Raw genomic sequence first — 20596 nt, forward strand, 5'->3', positions numbered from 1 at the left:
GCTGTGTTTTCAGCACATAATGTACAATATAGATATGTATTCCTATAGTAAAAGCCAGCTGTTCTGCTGCTTTGGTAGTGTTTGTTTCAGGTTCCACCATACTTCTTCCTCTTGAGGTCCTGTTTTAAAAAAGCTCCATTGCTACTGTACTTAGAACAAGTCAGGCAGAGGAAGTGGGAAAAATTTACCTAGCATCTGATCTTACAAGGAAAAACTAAAAATAAATCAGGCTGGTTTTCTGGCATGAAAAAAAAGAGGCAAGAAGGGCCTGAATCTAACATAGGTAACTTTATTTTTAAAGAGCAGATTTCTTGCACACACCTCTTACCTGCAAATTCAGGACTACTTGCAGTAGTCTCTACAATTCCATAGTGCCTGCAATCATCGCTACTGTTGCTCAGGGAAAGCAAACACAGCCAAATTAATAGTTTGAAGCGTGTGTCCATATTGTTATCCATACTGTAAATAAGGTCAGGAGCTGTGGCATGCATAGGTCAACTGGTCTTGAGTAAAATACCAACACCTAATTAGTGAGGCTACTTAAGACTGGTGGCTGAGTGTATCCACAGCCCAGACATATCTGATTAGGCTCTGACATACCCATGAACAATGCACAGTGTGTTTTTTGCTGAACACATTCCAGACTATTTCCCACAGAAACCAGTAAAATACTCTTAACATTGTTAACAAACTTAAATATTTCTGTATTTTCTTGTTATGTTTTGGAGAACAATGTCTCTTTATTAGGGGACATCAGCAGAATTACGAACTCTGACAGGGTCTGCCAGACACTGCACCTGTGCAGACAGGAATGGGGCAGGGTTTGGGGGGAGGTTGCTCACTGAAGTGCTATCTACCCACCCCTGCACATGAGCCAGACAGCCAGCTTTCTGGGGTATGTGTCAAATCAAATCTCAGAGGCTGAGTGCAAACAAGGAATGTTTTGCCTGAGGCTCTGGAGACAATGAAGGACTGGGGTGGATGCACGCACACATCCTGATAATGCACTGTACTGTACCCTCTGCTGCAATTTGGGCCTCTGTCCCTGCCCATCCGTCTCTTATCACTTCAGTACATTTCTCTGCATCACCACTGCAAAGAGACAAATTGTATTACGGACATGCATTTTCCCAGAGTGTGCTGGAAGCGGTGTCCCTGTGTGTCTGTAGCACAGACTGTTCAGCAGCCGAGGTGCCCTGCCCTGTGCCCAGGAAAAGGGGTGCGGGATGAGCCACAGAGCACCAGTCTGTGCCCACCCAGCCTCGCCTGGGCTGGACACGCCAAACGGTGCAGGAAGGAGGTGGTGCTGCTCCTTCCTTGGAGATGTCCTGGGGATTATTTACATCATTACCATCGCCCCGTCGTTCTCATACAGCCAGCAAAAGTCACATAGCCTCTGTAAGCTCAGTTTAAAAGACTCACAGAAGTTCGAGTCTGTGTGTGTTTGTGTGTGCGCATGTATGTAACATCAGAGGCTGGGATTGAAACGGAGCAGGACAGGAGCCGGAGTGCAGGGATTGTGCAGTTAAGGAGCCCCGAGAAAAATGGACAAATGAAACGGGAGCAGAGGTGTGAACAGAACAACCACGTCCATCTCTGTGCATCCACATGCACACGCTCCCAGCGCTTCCCAGCAGCCCGGGCTGCAGCCTCGGCTTACGGAGCCCGCCGCGGGCAGGGCAGCGCTGCCGGCTGGCAGAGCCACCTCTCGCTCCGCCACCGGGCAGGGCCGGGCACGGGCGGCGCCTCGCTCCGCCGCCGGGCAAGGCAGGACACGGGTCTCCGCTCGCTCCGCCGCCGGGCAGGGCCGGGCGCGAGTCTCCGCTCGCTCCGCCCGCCGGGCACTGTGGGCCCGGCCCCGGGGCGGAGCCGCAGACAGGTGACCTTGGTTGGCAGAGCGGAGCTGCGGCCGCCGCCGCCAGCGGGGAAGCTGGGTGGGGAAACGGCCGAGATGGTGGAGGAGAGCGGCGAGGAAGAGGCGGAAGGGGAAAGCGCGGAGATGCCGGCGGCCCCGCTGCAGCGCTGCAATGGCTTCCTGCCCGGCAAGGAGGAGGCGGGCGGCGGCGAGCAGCCGGCCCCGGCGGCTCCGGCGGCCGCGGCAGCCCCGGAGGCCGAGGCGATGCTGGCGGGCGGCGGGCGGCCGGAGGCGCGGCTGGAGACGCGTCTGTCTCGGCGGCGTCTGGCGGTGCTGGCTGTTTTCAGCTGCTACTCGCTGGTGAACGCCTTCCAGTGGATCCAGTACAGCATCCTCAGCAACGTCTTCGCCGGCTTCTACGGCGTGTCCTTCACGCAGATCGACTGGCTGTCCATGGTGTACATGGTGGCCTACGTGCCGCTGATCCTGCCGGCCACCTGGCTGCTGGACGCCCGCGGGCTGCGGCTGACGGCGCTGCTGGGCGCGGGGCTCAACGCGCTGGGCGCCTGGCTCAAGTGCGGCAGCCTGGCCCCGCAGCGCTACCCGCTCACCCTGGCCGCGCAGGCCGTGTGCGCCGTGGCACAGGTCTTCATCCTGGGGCTGCCCTCCCGCATCGCCTCCGTCTGGTTCGGCCCCACCGAGGTCTCCACCGCCTGCGCCGTGGCTGTGCTGGGCAACCAGGTAGGGCCGCAGGGCAGCGTGGGGAGCTTTGGGGAGGAGGGCTTCCCCGGAACTCGGCGTGGGGTTAAGAACGAGGCGCTTCGAAAAGCCGTGCTTGAGGATGTGGTATTGGGTGAGGAAGCGGCGCCGAGCGCCGGGGGATGCTGAATCCCGGCTGTGCAGGAGCCGCTCCTTGTGGCAGCATGTGGCACTCGCACCCTTCCACCAGCTGCAGGCAGTACATCGGCCGGGACCCTTGTCAGAAGTGTCTTGTTCCGCTTCCTCTTTCTCTTGAGTTTAGCCATTTTGGCATCATTTCACTGAATCCACCCCCGGTTGGACTGGTGTGAACTACGTGAGCTTTCATGAACAGTCCCAGCGACAGCACATGTTGGTTTCTGCTTTTTAAAAGATTGCCTCTAATTGCCAGTGCTAGTAGTCAATACTCTGGTGGCTGGTGAAGTTTTGTGTAACGCTGTGATAGTTCACACAGCATTGTGTTGGGAGCTGGTAACTGAGTCACAGATTTCCTCAAGCTCCCTGGTCCTGGCTAGTTTCGGAGAGCTGGGGCAGGTGCGTCTGAATGCACGGGTGCAGGTACAGTTCTCTTCCCTCCTATAGCCTTATTCTCATGCCCTGCCACTGTCCCAGCTTTTCTTTTTTTATTTTTTATTTTTCTCCTGTGGCAAAAATTTGCTAAGATTCAAATCAGCACCACTGGTGCAGGCTGAAGTCATAGGTAGAGTTTGATTAAGGTAATGGGAGATTTGGCTTTTATCATGTGAGTCTAATGATTTTATGTTTGTGCACTTTGGATTTACGATAGCCGTGACATTAATGTTACATATTTACAGTTAGGGTGGTAACCTAGCTGATACCTGGCTGTTTGCAGTTTTTGCAAAACTTTTTTTTTTTTCCTGCATGGAAGTTTTCCAGTGGACAAGTCAACTGTATCTTTTGGACTGAAGATTTCAGAAAGTGTTGGTTTTTTTCAGCAGTGAGGCAAACATTTTGGATGTGCATCCTGGTGTTAGGTTAAAAGTTTCTTTGGCAGCTGAATTTCCACTCTTCCTGACATGCACCAGTCCTCCCAGTAGCAAGGAGTTACTGGGTTTTCAGTTCTGCAGTAGAGTGTCAAGTGTGCAGCTTGGAGCCTGAAACTGATGCTTCACTTGGATGCTGAGATGTGGGCTTGAAGTGGTGCAGGACAGGAGTGGGAGAGCAGAGATTATGTGGATGGGAACCACGAGAAAGATGGACAAGGGAAACAGGATCAGGATGTGAAGGAAATAAGCCGTGGTTATTTCTGGAGTGACTTCCCCTCCAGAAGTTAGGACTGATCTCAGTGTGCCTGCTGAAGAGCTTCCAAGAGGGTCAATAGAACAACAGAATTGCTCTATTCTCAGGTTTTGCTTCCTTAAAAAAACCCCTAAAAACTCTCAAAAGCTAGATTGAAGGAGTAATGAGGTGGGGAGTGAGGCACTTGGAAGTTAGCAGTAATGTCCGTGTATCCCATTGCCGTTCCCATTGGGTCTCACTGTACTGGATAATTGCACAAGGTGAACTATGTAACAGAAGAGGTTGTTATAACCCACTCAGCTGTTGGTCATCTGATTGCTTATCAGATACTGTGTGTAACTTCAGAGCTACAGCAAACACAGCCGGCACTGCAGGCAGGGGAGGAACAGGAATATCAAAAATTAGATCTCACCTCTGAGATGCCGATCTTTTCAGCTGGAACACAAATCCCTGGGAATGCAGCAATGTACCTGCCAAGGGCTGCTAGGAGTGCCACATCTGCACAAGGATTTAGCATCTTGAATGAGGCACACCAAACTCACTGGAACACTTTCTTCTGGCCTTAACCTCTCTAGATGTAAATGATGGAAAATTTTCCAACTGTGTTGGAGCATGGTAGGTACTGAATTGGCTCCTATTGGGGGAGGAGAAAATATACCTCAAGAAGAAAAGTAACTGTGTGCTCAGTTCATGTTTGTAGGGTTCATATACTGAAGCGTGAGGACAAAAGGAGACAAATTCTTCCTGTGACCACTGGATACTGTGTCAATCTGATGGCCTGGGGGGAAAAAGGTAGCAAAACCCTCATCAAGGTATGCACAAAGGGTGCTTTGTGAGCACAGTGGCACACCTCCAATGTGCGTGCTTTCTGATTGTTGGACTTGCTACTCTAACAGTCTTTGGTGCTCTTTTTTCATTTATTTTTTACTAAAATAAATGTTCCAACACTTTAAAATGCCTCTTAGTTTTGGTGGAGCAGAAGAGAGAAATTGGAGAATAGTCCAGGACTTGTTCCTTCATGTTTTAAAATGCTTTCTATTTATACCCAAAATTTCAGTCCCTGTTTTATGTCTCTTTAATACAAAATCAGTTGTTACATTGGAATTTGCTCCACATACAAACCCACTACTACTTCATTCTGTGATTTTTATTTATTTCCTTAGCAACAATTATTTGGTTTGGTCATAATGATATTCCTTTTCTCCTGCTTTTCTCTGTTCTGTCTGTTTTGCAGTAAACCTTGCAGTCAGGCTTTGCTACTGTAGTGGCAGGAGTGTGACATCAAATGAAGAACATTTCTACAAGAGTAGCTGGAATCTTGTGTCATCTCTAGCCTGTCAGTTACAGGATGATTGACACAAATTTATGTTCATGCATGGTCCTTCACTTTCCTGTGGAAGATTCTTGTATAACTGCAAAGATTCTTGCATAAATACTATGTGTAGTGTAAATATGTACACTAAGTGTGGCATTATAGTTCAATTGAGAAATGAAAAGGTTAAAACCTGAGTTACAGAAGATCTGGTTGTAAAACAACATCAAGAGCAAGTGGCTCAGAAGTCTGATGCTAAAGTTTTATTAATGCTTATTGTGATAGCAATTCTCAATTCTACCTGGTAAAACTTTTCACTTCTGTTAATTTTGTATGTTCAGAGGGAAATGATTTTTGTTTTTGTTTTCTTGCTTTACAGCTTGGTACTGCAATTGGCTTTTTGTTGCCACCTGTTTTGGTCCCAAATACACCGAATAATATTGATCTTATGGCGCATAACATCAGCATCATGTTCTATGGAACTGCAATAGTGTCCACACTTTTGTTCTTCTTAACAGGAGTTGGTAAGTGTTCAAATCACTGGGATTTGCATGCTGGCTATAGGGAGTGTTCACAACGTCTCACTTAAAGCAGCTGACTGCTCACAGTAGTTGAGGTTATAGTTTTTCCAGTTTGTGTTCACTTCCCTGTTGTGCCAGGGTTAAGCAGCAACCATTTCACTCTGTCATGCTTCCCATGGGGTGATTTCTTTCAGAATATTTAGTTCTCTTAGTTCCTTTGCTGCAAGGACTTATGATATAATGTGAAGTCACTCTGTTAATCTTACAATTTTATGTACAAAGGTCTTGGCGTATTGCAGATAAGTCTGACTGTATTGTGGTAGCAATCAGATGCAACCAAATAACACATCCTTTGTGGATGTGACTTAGTTCTTCCATGAGAATCTAGAATTTTTTTTCATGGAGTTGTTAAAACTACAAGTCTATCTTCTGAAATTCATCAAGCTGAAACACTTCCCACAAAAAAAAAAAAAGAAAAAAAAAAAAAAAAAAAAAAAAAAACCAAAAAAAGTGAAAGCACATTAATTTGGTAGAGATTAATCAAAAATTGTTCTTTCTTCTTTTTCCCCAGTGTTTGAAGAAAAGCCCAAATACCCTCCCAGCCCCTCTCAAGCAGTCCTGCAGACTAAACCTCCTGAGGATTACTCCTACAAGCAGTCCATTATTAACTTGTTCAGAAATATTCCATTTATACTTTTGCTAATCAGTTACGGTAAGTGGTGCTATCTGCTTGTAGCCTGGCAGAAAGATTCAAATGCGAGCCAGAAGCACATAGAATTTTAATTGTGAGGCTTGTTTTTATGGGGGAGGAAGTATCAAACTTTCATTTACTTTTATTTACTCAGTAAACTTTTTATTTACTTTTATTTGCCAGTGCTGGCAAATCTGTAAGGATATAAAATACCACTTATAGGTCCAGTGATGAGATTTTACCTGTCACATGAAAGGTTTTGTGTTGTGAGTCTTAAACGTCAGAAAATGAATTCTTTAGGGTAATAAATCTGCATGGCTGCACCTAGAATGACTGAAGCTTTTTTTCTGCAGGTATTATGACTGGGGCATTTTATTCTGTTTCCACTTTATTAAACCAGATGATAGTAACTCATTATGAGGTAAGTTCCTTGGATTTTATCTTTCTCTTTTCCACTGTACATTTGCAGAGGTGACATTTATTTTGTAGGTGCTATGTGTGCTCAGACATTTGGTTTCTTTTATACCTTTGTACAGTTTCTTGTGCCATACAGCTGTGGGAGTCACAGGAATGTTTGTTTGCACTTGTGACTGCCAAGAGGTCTGAACTTGACTCTGAGTGGAAGCAAGTTATTAATTAGCACCATATAAATATTTGTTGAAAGGGAGAAGAAGTGAACGCTGGGAGAATTGGCTTGACACTGGTGGTGGCAGGAATGGTGGGTTCGATTATTTGTGGTTTGTGGCTGGATTACACTAAAACATACAAGTAAGTGTGGGTAGGCATGTGTGGGGTTAGGGGTAGGAGAGTGGTGCCATTGCATTAGGAAAATACTCCAATGTAAGGGCTGAAATGAGCTGCTGATGAAATGCAGCTTGTCTCTGCATTTTCAGTGGCTTTAGATGGAGACAAATTTCTGTGGCTACAGTGAAAGCTTGAGACTCTTACTAGTTATTGGCCAAAATAAATGAGGGAGCAGAATGCCAAGATGCAAAGGGATTTGTCATCCACTCCTGTCTCTTCAGGAGTGGAAGGAGAGCATTGTAGGTCATACATGCAGTGGCCAGGTGGCCCAGTGTGCTTCTCAGAAAGCATAAAGTCTCAAAACCTACCCTGCACTGTTTTTTAAAATGGCCAGCTGATGGATTTTCAATATTTTTATGCTACTCCTGATCCCATTAGTAAGTGTAACATTAATTCAGGGAATGACCATGGAGAATAGCTTTCTTCAGGGTTAGGAGCTCCTGGGTCCATCATCCATGGTGTGGTGCCTCCAGGAGCAAGCAGTGTAATGGAATAGTTCTCCCCTGTGACTCTTAGTACATTATGTGCCTCTACAAGCCTAATCGATGTTAATGCTGTAGATGGCCTTTGTTTCTGCATGTGTTTTGGCTTACGATTATGTGCTTTAAGAATTTGGAAGACATTCCTTCTTCCAGATTCAAAATAAATAGAACACTGTGATGAGATTTGTTTGACTTGACTCTTGGTAGGCTGACTTTTATTGCTATTAGTGTTGGACTCAGCTGCTCCTGTGTTGATATATTGTGTAATGGGCAGCTCTACAGAATGCTCAACATAGCAGAGAATTAAAATTGTCTTAAGGTAGTAGTATGTGCTGTGATTGTCCACTCTTTGAGAGTGAGTAAGTGTCCTTAGCCTTGAGTGAAGCAGCCAGATAACCCAGACAGTGAAGAGTTCAGGAATGGATATGTGCTCACTGCATGCTAAATTTGAGGTAGAATTACATGAAGCAAATTATATAGATTTAGAATGGCTTGTGCAATGTTCATGCTATCCTTCCATGCTTCAGCAATGTGCTGTGGCCTTCTATTAACAATGTTAATTTGTTGTTGTTGTTGGGTTGCAGGCAAACTACTTTGACTGTTTACATTCTCTCTTTCATTGGATTGCTGGTATTTACCTTCACCCTGGACGTCGGATACCTTATAGTGGTGTTTGTGACTGGAGGAGTGCTTGGGTGAGCAATTAAAGAGCACAAGATTTACTGCACTTCTGTTCTGAAACATATTTCAATGCTTTACCTTGATAATTCTACTGTGTATTCTGTCACCATGATCTCAGCCTATGCCTTTAGTTCACAGTACAGATAGGGTTTCACGTTCTGTTACATCAGAGTAAATCTAAAGTAACTCACTTTTCAGTAAATTTCATCTACCATTTCTATGGACATAAGAGAGGTCTCTATGTGGTCAATTTTTTTGGTTCCAATTCAAAAAGCTGTCTGCAGTAGCTAATTAATAATACCATGTGTATATGTTAGGTTTTCTTATCTGTAGTAACAGATGAGACCACATCTGTCTCCTCTCCAACAGGTTCTTCATGACTGGCTATCTTCCACTTGGGTTTGAATTTGCTGTGGAAATTACATATCCAGAGTCTGAAGGCACTTCCTCAGGTCTTCTTAATGCATCAGCACAGGTAACAGCATTTTATTTTTTCTTCAAGTGAAATAATGCTCAGGAGGGTCACTATGCTCAAGTCTAGGAAGGCTTTCTTAGACTTAGCTAAGTCTCTGTTCTGTTGCTGTAGTTGTGTTTTTTAAAAATTTGATTTCTATAAGATGTGACCTGGAACTTTTAAAGCTAAAGTGATTACTCTTCTGTGTGGGCCTGATGAAGTTACTTCTTTGTTTATAGATATTTGGAATTGTCTTTACACTTGTTCAAGGAAAGCTCACAACAGACTACAGTCCTCGTGCAGGAAACATCTTTCTTTGTGCTTGGATATTTGTGGGCATTATTTTAACAGGTAATTACAAATGCAGGTAATAGTTTCTCTTTAATATAAAAATGTATATGGTATTAGGATGGTGCTGCTAATATATGGACAGCTATCTGACCCCCATTTCTTCACACATCTTGAATTTGAGACAAATGTCCATCTCCAAAATGGAGTGGAAAATGGAAACAAATGTATAAATGGAGTCAGTTTGCAGTTTTCCAAATGTAGGAAACTGCTGATGCACTATGGAACTGTCCAGTGACTTACTCTTGTTGACTTACAAATGTGCTGAAAGTGCTGCAACTATCAAGCTTTTCTTTAAGTTCTTTTGGTTTAGAAGATTTTATTGTCATTTCCTGCTTTGTGTGCTTTGTGAGGAGCAAGTTGGAAGTGAGTTCAAATTGCAAAGAATGGATATGGGTATTTTGCATATGTGCTGAAAGCAGCTTCTGTGTGCTTTCAGTAAACAAACATTTCCCTTGAACTGCATGTCACTGCAAAAGTGTGAACCAGCTTTCCCTTTTTCTCTTTTTTTTTTTTTTTTCAGCCTTAATAAAATCAGATTTAAGAAGACACAATGTGAATTCAGGGATTATGAACTTGGATGTTAAAGCTGTAAGTGGTAACTCTTTTACCAGTATTGCATTACCAAGCTGAATGCTTGACTTCTACTGGCATAACAATAACAGCTGCAAGAGTAATTGACAAAATCTTATGACTGATTCCATGCTGGTTTTGAGCAACAGAGCCACGTGAGATGCTGCTCTCACATACCTGGTTTTCTCATTAACTCCTTTGAAAAAACAGAAAAAAAACTGCTCTCAGATTTTTTAAAATTTTTTTGATATTTGAATTTTAAGTGGCTAATAGTATTATTTTATTGCTTGAATCTTTCTTTTTCATAGTAGCAGGGTACGTTGTAAATTGTGAAGCCTTTTTGTTTATTGGGTTATGAGGCCATCCTTATAGACTAAGCATTTTATTTAAAATGCCTGCAGTTCCTTCAGATGAAGGCAGTGTCTGATAAACAGAAGCCATGCTGGAGCTTCTGTACATTGCTGCATAAAGAGCTGGGTTTGTTCTTCTGCTGATCCTCTCAATTTAAATGAAGAGTGAGCACAGCATTTTCTGATGATCATAAGGTTCCACGTTTCAGCAGCTTTTCCTAACTACTACAGTTATTAGTAGAAATAGAGCTCTCAGTGGAACATATTTTCAGTGCTGTGGGTTTTTGATTGTTTGGATCAAGATGTGGAACACCTTTTTGGAGTCAGACATTGCAAGATCCTCTGCCATGCTTCTTTTTTGTGTAGGTGTCTTGTGTGCCCAGAAGTTTTTAATCATCTGTGGCCAACTGCACATGTTAGTGTCTGTGTGAGGTTCAGAAACTTCTGAGCTGGTGCTGTCTGTGCTAAGTTGAACCTGAAACCTGAGCTGCTGCCTGTGCTCAGTGTGGCACCCTATGGGTTTGCCAGCTGGGGCTCTCTGGGGCTGTGCATGACTCATCTGCTTTCCAGAATCACCTTGTTTATTAGCCTAGATCAACACACAGCTTCATTCATATTAGCCAGGGTGTAAGAAAAGCTGCAGTCCTTGCCCTGATGTTGTCATGCATGATTGAGACCTGTCTGTGTTAACAATGTGCAATATCACTTTGATACTGAACCTTGATCAAGATTCTACTGTGGTTAAATGCAACGGAGTAAAAAATGGGAAGTTAATCTTCATGTGACAATTATTTATATGCAGTAAATATATATTTTAGAGTTATACTGAGAAAATAAATTCTATATTTGGTCTTTTTTATTACAAAAAGAAGAGAAAATAGAGTTTTATATAATTGTTTAATTGGGCTAATTAACTGCATATACTGGAGTCTAACCTGATAATTACCCAAGAATACTGAATTTGAGAATAATCCTGTTGAATAACAGCTTAGTTCCTGTTTTGTTTCCATTTTTTTTATCTCCCTCTTCAGGTACCAGTTGACAGTCCTGTAGATCCTGAAAGCAATGCTTTAAAGAGTCAGTCAACTTTATAAAGCTGGAGGAAGGTGACTTAGAAACGCACAAGTTTCGTTGCATATGGAACAATATGAGCTAGTGTAATCACTGGATTTTTTTGTATGAGTAGTAAAATGTGTTTGTGTTTGTTGATATTGGTGGTAGTTATGTGTTGGAAGCTATGAAGATGCTCAGTTCATTTTGCCCAAGATGCAAACAATTCACCTTTGTATAGAATATTTATTATAATGTTTTCAAGTTTTGCAGTTTCATTAGTAAAGAACTGTGTGAACACTCTCCATGGTAAGGAGACATGTGCATTCAGGATGCATACTTGAAAAAAATCAGGAATCTTGAAGTATAGTGGTCATGATCAGAAATATCTAATCTTTTCTTGTTCAGTCTTGCTGGTGCTTTTGAAAAGTCAAAGAATGGGGAGATGCACAGCAGGAGGATGTTCAAGAGTTCATTTTTTATTTTAAATATATCTGTATTTGAATATAAGCCAATGATTCCTTCTGGAAAAGTGATAGCACAATACTGAAAACAAGAGATGACGTATGTGTTTCATACTGGCATCTGACATTTCTTTTGCCTTGAAACTTCTTTGTAGGTGTCAGAAGGCAGATAAGAGACAACATTGTTTCTATAGCTTCATTGTAGCATTTCTGGGGAGATTTAAAGTTTCTCACTAGATAAACTGGAGAAAAAAAAATCTCTTATTAAATACAGTAAAAAGGAGAACAAAGGCCTTTGATATCTCTATTGTGAAATATTTATAAACAATGGAACACTACCACACAAGTTTCCTCCACGGAATATTTTGAGTGCTTTCTCAATTAAAGAGAGAGGAGTATGTGTTTACAAAGAGTCAGTGCCTTTACTTTGTAAAGAAGATCCCTGCCTCATCTTGAGTTTAATCAGTGCTGCTGAAGAAATTCCATTTTGTGTGTTAAACCTCTGAATATTTGTATTTGGAGTATCAGAAAATGCGTTCTGTCCTTTTTATTAATTGTATTACTTATCTCATGTGAAATTCCTGTGCTTGTGTAACTTAAACCATGTCTTTTGAAGTTTGTTAAAAGCTGTAAGGATGAATGTCAGCAAAATAGTGATATTTTCACTTTCTCTGATCAAATATTTTTTCTACCATCTTAGCTGCAAAATGAGCAGACTTTATTAACAGCAACTTTTTGTTACTTCGTTTATCTATATTTGGGATGGGGGTTTCTCACTGCAGTGCTATTGAAAGTTTTGTCCTTCACTATGTGCTCTATCTACACACCCACAGAACTGATAGCACTACAGTAATGCTATTGCTGGGACAGTCAGACCTGGGTTAGTGGCCTTTTGGAAACACTTAATTTTTAGCTCAACAAACTGAGCCTGCAAGTTCAGTGCCAGCAGCAATGCTGTGTCTTTGAGTTGCCACGGATACAGTGCCATTCAGAAAGTGGAATCCTACTCAAAGTTTTCCACAGATTGCTACAGCTGGGGATGAGGAATTATTTAACTCTGTGCTGGTTTCAGCTGGGCTAGTTAATTTTCTTTAGAGTGGCTGGCACGGGGCTGTGTTTTGGATTTGTCCTGAGAGCAGGGTTGATAATACAGAGGTGTTTGTATTGTATTGTTACACAGAGCCAAGGCCTTTTCTGCTTTTCATATGTCAGAAAAGGCAGGGAACTCGGGAGTGCATGGGAGGCTGGGAGGAGACACAGCCAGGACAGGTGATCCCAACTGACCAAAGGGATATTCCAGACCATGTGACATCAGTGTATGCAGTGGGGGGCAGAAGGAGGAAGGAGGAATGTTTGGAGTGATGGTGTTTTCTTCCCAAGTAGCCATTGCACTTGATGGGGATGACTGAACGCCTGCCTGCCCATGGGAAGCAGTGAATTAATTCCTTGTTTTTCTGTGCTTGTGTGTGTGGCTTCTGCTTTCCCTATTAGGCAGTCATTATCTCAACCCATGAGTTTTCCACCTTTTACCTTCCTGATCCGTCCTCAACCCCATTGGTGGGGAAGGGAGCAAGCAATCAGCTGCCTGGGCTTGGTGGATGGCTGGGCTTAAACAACAGCAAACTCCAAGATAGTCTCTAAGTACAATAAATATCATTAAAAGCTTTTCTTATTTCACTGTAGACTCAGGAAAACCCTTTTGTATAAAAAAGGCCCTGAAAACGTATCTTTCTAAGCTTAGCCTTTAAATGTGATGATCTTGATTTAAACATTTTGTATGATAAATGCTTTAGACAGGGGAAGACCTATCAGAATAACCTAAGCATGCTTGGAACACTTGCCTTGCCAAAAGGGTTCATGTCTCTTTGCCAGGTCCAGTGCTAAGGAGAAAATGGCCAGGCCTTGGTGCTCCTGGAGAGGTGAACTCTAGAACAGTCCACTGCTGAAGTAGTTGAATATTGGAAAAGTAACTCTTGGCTATCCAAATGGCAGGCAAGGGTACAGGAGTGAAAGTAGAGATGCTTTCATTGTGTCAGTCCTTTACACTGAAGCTGCCCCATCAAGGGATGTACATGCTTTCAGCCTGAGTGAGAAAAGTGAAAGTTTCTGCCTTGTGACAAACATGGGTGGCTTTTCCCTTTGGAAAAAATGATAATAACGTGTGCCAAAACCTATATATGTTTTTCAGCAAGGTACAGATACAGAAAATATTTATCTTCATGGCCCATGGTTGCTTTGACTTTTGGTGTTGCAAAATCTTAACAAGATAATATTTTTGTAGTTTTGGGTAATTGTTTTCAAATGTCTAGTAGAAAGTCTTTGGCAGTATCCAGGCTGTTTGCTGACCTGTTCAGTACACGCTGTTCAGTATAAAAGACTGAGTCTTTTTTTCTCTTTCTTAAAATTTATTTTTAAATTCCTTTCTTCACTACTGGTTTCCAGTTCCTTTAGTTATGTTCAACTGATTATTGAAAAAATATTCTAGTTCTGACTCCTTGTGTTTTTTATCTTCTGCCAAATTCCTTAGCTACCTTCTGCAAAGGTTGAAACAAGATTTTGGCTTGCTGGAAACCCTGCTGGGTCCTTGAAAAGAAAATATTCCTAATAATGGAGGTTTAATTACATCTTGGATTTAATATTCCCCTTCTAAAAGGAGCTTGAAAGTTGGAAACCTTTAAGCTATTTTCAGGCAATGATAAAGTTTTTTAATGAAAGGCTCAGCAGCAGAATAAAGAGCAGAAAAAGAGCAAATCAGTATTTTTTATGCAATAGTCTTATAATCTGTCAAGAAATTGAGGTTCTAGCTCATGGCAGAAATAAATTTGGAGTAGTTGAGGCTTTGTGGTTTTTGTTTTTAATATTTGGGTTATAGCAGACAACATCCACTCAATCAATCATAGAATGCTAAGAGGTTGGAAGGGATCTTAAAGACCATCTGGTCCCAACCCACCTGTCATGGGCAGGGACATCTCCCACTGGACCAGGTTGCTAAAGGCTCTATCCAACTTAGCCTTGAGCACTGCCAGGATTGCCACAAGCTGCCTGGGCAACCTGTTCCAGTATCTTACCATCCTCACTGGGAAAAATTTATTCCTGATATCTAAATTAAATTTCCTCTTTTTCAGTTTGTACCCATTCCCTCTTGTCCTATCACTGCAATTCCTGACAAAGAGTCCGTCTCGCTTCCCTTAGTCCTTCTTCACATACTGGAAGGTTCCTTCTTAGCCTGGAAATTCAACATGCATCTGGAATTGGAAATAGGGTTTCTGACTCTTAGGCTTGAGATCTGGGCTCAGCCCCCCAGGAAGAGTAGAGTTGGGGGCTAAAAATGCAAATTGTTTACAAAGGTAGTTGTATCATGAATGGAATTGAATATCAACTAGGAAAGGATGTTTCTAGGTGTAAGAAACCAAATGAGAGGAGGGATCCCAATCCTATACATCAACTTTGTTATTCAATTTACTTTTTTTCAAGTGTTTCAGGTGAGGTCTTGAGGATGCAAGAGAACACACACAGTGGGGAGCATAAACAAGGGGACTGCCCCATGTTCCCAGGAGCCCAGCAGGTTGTGCAATTGATAACCTTCAGCTACAAAATTCAGAGATTAGCCTTAAAATTTGTTCTTATCTCTGTGTTTCTTCCCAGTTGCGTTAAACTTTTGGCAATTTCAATGGAAGAGATTCAGAGAACATTGACACATTTTCATTTAGGATTCCTAGCACAGCCTTAAACCCCTCATTTCTGTTGGCTGGGTGTGAAAATACCAGACCTGTAGGGTGTAGTCTGGAATTGCTGGTAGGTAAGTCCCTCAGATCAAGTATTTGTAGATGAGTGCTTGTCTTTAGTAACATCTCTTCTTGTTGCTAAATGCCCATGTTTTACAAGGAAGAAAAAACAAGGGAAGAAATAGTAAAAATACCTATGAATCATTTTAGATTAATAGTGATGCTGTGAGAGGCTGCCTAGAACAGAGGCTTGACAGTGTTAAAGGAATAAAATAGGTATTTATTAAAAAGCCTTCAAAAGACACACCTTGGGCAGTACAGGAGCCTGGCCAAGCCTACACCCAAGATGCACCATGGGTCACATGTTTTCACACTTTTATAAGTTTTGGTCCATTTACATGTTGGGGTTAATTTTCCAAGAACAGCCTCAGGTTATGAAGTCCCATCCTCCCAGATTGCTCTCCTCAATTCACAGTTGTTTACACTTTCTGGGCCCGAAGCTGCAAGGGTGTCTTTGGTTCTCAGGCTGGAAAAGAATTGTTTTGTCTAACTAAACTGTGAAGAGAATTTGCTAACACTATATATGAAGTTCAGAGTTATATACTAATGCAGTACAGAATCTGGAAATATGAAAACTAAAATTTAAGGTATCAATAGGGCTTTTCTAACTTCAGCCTCTTGGCCATCTCTTTTGTTCAAGGCAGTCTGTTTCAGAGACAATCAGTGGAGTGTGTAGTTAGAGCTGCCAACCCATCTTGCTTAATGAATACATGGTTTTTTGATAAATATTTGGACTACCTTGTGCATCTACAACCAAGTGAAATTGGGTTAAGCTCTAAATATTTGTTTTCCTTTTCCATTTTGTGAACTCACTAGTTTTCCTGTGTGAATGGGAATGTGTGTGACCTTTACAGTTGGTGTCTTTCAATATATGTATGTACCTCCTTGAGTGTTACAGGCTATTAATTTTTCATGCAGCCCAAGCTGTCACTGTACACAATAATATGTGATTGCCCCCAGCCCCACCATTTGGTCTGAAGTCTGTGAAGAGAGAGAAATTATGCTAATGCAGGAACTAAAATGAATTAAGCAAAAAAATTTCCTAAGATAAATGTATTTCTGTGTAAGACCCATGTCATTTACTGCTCATGTATTTGTTCTACTCATGAAGATAACAAGCATGTTCTGCTGTAATATTTTGGTTTTGTTAGTGTCCAGTTCTTTATTTCAAGAGAAAATTAGAAGTTCTCAATGAATATTCTCTGATTGCAATACTGTATGTATGTGCATACGTGGATGGCATCATTCCTTACCATTGTATGTTACTAATAAAGTGTAGAATGCATAAATTGATTGGAGCCAAGAGTAATATTTTTGACAGCTGCTAATACAGCTGCTAATCTAAAAGTGATCATTTTTTTTCCTTAGAACCTGCCTTTTAATGTAGGAAAATGTGTAAGAGCACAGCAAACACAAGCCTTGTGTCAGAAAGCAACACTAATATGCAGTTCAGCACTGGATTGAACTTTCAGATGGATCCTTCGTTTTACAACCAGGACCACAAGGTCATGTTCCTCTTGTGGTACCTCTATGAAAACTGCAGGCAATATCCCCATTTAGCACTGTAACTTAAACATTCCCACAGCTAGGAAAGAACACTCCCAGAAAATTATTATTGCCTTAAAGTTTCTTGGATGGGGTTGGTGTTTTTTTTTTTTCTTATTTTCTGATCAGTCCTTCAAAGAAAACACTGGAAAGCTCATCAGGTAAATGGGAGATGTGAAGCCATCCTGTCTATGATCAGCCAGCTAATCATTTCTATAGTTGGGAGGAGGCCCTGTGATCCAAAGCTAACAAGTACTACCCCTTCCAGAAAGTGATATGGTTTGTATAAGGATAAAATAGGCAGATGCCTAACAGTCCAGCTGCTTCCTGGGCTGGAAAGGTTTCTTAGAAGTCTGCTGGATTTCCTTCTGTCTGTGCTTCACAATGAACTAGCCCTATCTGATCGTGTTCTAAATCAATATTTACAACTCTGTTAAACAACAACTTTTCAGAAAACCAAACACTAATATCCTGAACTTTGTAGAAAGGACTTTAGCAGGTATGTCACAAAGGCTAGGTACGGGCAATGGTTAGGCATAATTACTGATTTGTGAATATATATTTATAAGCTAATATCTGATTAATATTAGGGATCAAAATTCAGCCTCTAGGACACTAATTTCCAGTGTTTCCTCAGTAAACTGCTTCTGCTTGTAACAGTGTTTGGACCATTAAAAAGGCACTAAATAGTATCTAAAGGGCATTGTCAGTATTATAGCCTTGTGTTAAGAGTTTCCAGAAACAGACACAGGATTCTACAAAAGCTATAAACTCCATGCAGATGGAAGAATCCGAGGCAAGTATTGAAGACTTCAGAAGATTTTCTAGCTTGCATTAGACTGAACCAGCGAGATTTTTCAGAATGGGGCAATCCTAAGGCTTTTTAGATGTTGATCACTGGTTTGGTTAAGGTAATAGAGGGACTGCAGATGACTTCAGAGTCAGTTATTCTTTTACAAATTGAATTTTCCAGCTTGCTGCCAGGAGAAAAAGAAGTTAAAACAAAACAGTGCCATTTCCAAGGCTGTGCATGGCGTTTTCTCTATTAAATATTGGAAGGCAACTTGATTTTCTCAGAATAATTCATCAGCTGGTTCTGAACAACCCTGCAGGCATTAGACAGAATGTACATCCTGTGTGGAATGAAGAGGCACCATCCCACAGGGGTGAGAATGACTCACCCAGGGATCATAAACTGGCTCCAAGGGACTTGAATTTGTATTATCTTCTGCTCCCAATGAGCAGCCTAATTTTCTTCAGGCCTTAATGCTAAAAGCCTGAAATTCATTTAGAGGCTACTGCCTAAAGCCTAGAAATACCATGATTTCTCATCTTGTCACTGCCTCACTGAAGCTTCAAAAGGGTAGAGAAGCCCTCAAAGGCTCAGAAGCTTGATGAAAGTTGTCCAAACCAGACTGTTGCCAGGGGAGATACAGAGGTTCCCCAGCTTTTGGGGAACAGAATGCCTCAGGGTCAGTGTGATATTTTTCTGATCTACTTCATCTGCTCAGAATGTGAGAATCTCATGAGGGTTGAAATGCCTGTGTGCACCGAGAGCATTAGGGAGCCTCCTCGAAGCCTGCAGCTTGTGTGATTACACAGCATTCCTGGGTTTGATTCTAAAGCCAGAAGGTGCTCTGTAGGCTTCAGTTTGCTCTGAAAATTACTATCATTCATGTCATAGCAAATAATGAAGATGGCTGAAAAAAAGTAATTTTGCTCCAGATTACTGTATTTCCTTTAAGAGTTTTATTTTTAAAATGACCACAGTATTTGAATTTTACTGTCACCTTCAGGCACTTCTGCAGCATATTGATTACTCTTCAATCATTCTCTGGAAAGGGGGACTCTTAATCTGCAGAGCACTGTCTCTCAGGGATGCTTGAAGTGATGCTTCAGATCAACAATTATTTGATGAAATCATCAGTGTCGTGATGACACCTTGTAGCACCATGGCATTGAGAACAGTAAATCACACATTTCTCTTTGCAGGTTTCACACAGCATCTCAGTTCAAGGGCTCCTGGTGTTTGGGCTTGTGACACATTCTACTGCTAGGCTTAATAACTTTTCCATTCTGTTTTTCTTTCTTCCTGAAAAGAAAATGCATTTGAGGAACTTTAATGCACAAGGATGACATTTGGTCGATGTTTCCTAACCACCTATTCTTAGAGGGCACAAGTTATCCCATAGCAGAACTAGACTGCTTAGTTTATTTCTGATCAGTAGCAACAATTGTGCCTCTAGCCTCAGGAAGGCAGGGATTTATTGCAGTACATTCCTCTCTCCACCCAGACAGGGATGACTCAGATGCTCACTTGGCAGTGGAGGCAAGTCCTGATTCTCACCTTTGGTGCCATCACTGGCAGCTCCCTTGTGACAAGGCCAGTGGGTGCTGACAACTGCTGAAAATGAATCTCATTCCGAGGTAGCAGATTTTTTCAGCCACTGCCTTTCTTTACAATCTGTATTTTTATTATGCAGTTCCCCTGGGGGGAAAAAAAAAAAAAAAAAGTTACTGTGCTGGGTAGTTTACCCTCTGACTAAAGGTCAAAGAAGTAAATAGTAAAAAAAAGATTGCCAATATTTATGGAAAGTTACATTAATGTTTTCTTGTTTTTTGTAAGCAGACCTTGCTGCCAGAGAACAAACCATGTGACATGGCGTCAAGTAAGACCTTCACAGCAAACTGTAATGATGTAACTATTTCCCTGAGCTACTGCAATGTTCGAGACTGAAACTTTGGAACAAGACAGGAGTAAGGCAGGCTAATTGGGATGCTGATGTTGTACACTCAGAAACAGCAGTTTCACCTGCATCTGATGCCATCAGTTGTAGACCAGAGTGAGGTGACTGTAGGAAGTATGGAAAAGGCTATTTCACTGTCAGCAAAGGTTCAGTCATTTCTAGGACATGCTGACCTGCAATGGGGAGTGGAAAGTGAAAATTTTAAGCCAGTTTTGGCCGATTTACAGGCTTTTCATGACACTTCGATTTTTTTTTTAATGCTTTTAAAAAAAGTTTTTAATGCAAGGAAGTCTTGCCTGTTGGACTAGTCTGAGAACAACTGAAGTCCATCTAGTCCTATCTAAAATAAACACTGTAATGATTTGTTGCAGTAGAATTATTGCAGGAGATCCTGAACTTGCTCAGGCAGAAATCAAAACATGCTGCTGAAGTTCTTCATTGGTGCAGCCAAAGCAGCTGATGGGTTTTTTTTTCTGCTAGACCATTGCAAAATAAACAGTGTGTTAAGAGTTCTCAGAAAGGGCTACCTTGGGGAAAGCTCCAAGGAAGCACACCCTCAAGCATTTCTTTTATAGCTTTTTTTAAGCAGTCTGCATTACATATTTATTTTCCCAGTGATCACAGGGAAATTTTATGAATACAGAAAGTTGTTCTTACTGGTTACGCAAATCACTCCTGCAAACTCGTACCAAGAGCCATTCCTGCATTGCCATGGTTACATCCTTATCACAGTTTGACCTTTCATTTCATTACTAAAAATATCCTATTCCAGCATAATGTTCAATTTAGGAAAAAAACCCCAAACAAATTTTGTATTCCTTTCAAAGGATCAAATGAGGTCACAATGGTATTTTCAGGAAATGGGCCAATATTTGCATTGCAATAATGCAATTTACTCACAGCAGGCAAACTTTC

At 41.9% G+C, this 20596-nt stretch overlaps 1 protein-coding gene across 1 annotated transcript; it reads left to right on the forward strand.

Moving 5' to 3' along the window:
- Positions 1 to 1875: 1875 nt before the first annotated feature.
- On the forward strand, positions 1876 to 16687 carry FLVCR1 (FLVCR choline and heme transporter 1). Its single transcript, XM_079298631.1, has 10 exons — positions 1876 to 2596; positions 5566 to 5710; positions 6279 to 6419; positions 6752 to 6819; positions 7063 to 7166; positions 8269 to 8379; positions 8735 to 8840; positions 9059 to 9170; positions 9691 to 9758; positions 11122 to 16687. The coding sequence occupies exons 1-10, from the start codon at positions 1952 to 1954 to the stop codon at positions 11182 to 11184; spliced, it is 1563 nt and encodes a 520-aa protein (XP_079154757.1). The 5' UTR covers positions 1876 to 1951; the 3' UTR covers positions 11185 to 16687.
- Positions 16688 to 20596: the final 3909 nt, after the last annotated feature.

This window comes from Erithacus rubecula, assembly GCF_903797595.1.
Source record: "Erithacus rubecula genome assembly, chromosome: 2".
Classification (NCBI taxonomy): domain Eukaryota; kingdom Metazoa; phylum Chordata; class Aves; order Passeriformes; family Muscicapidae; genus Erithacus; species Erithacus rubecula.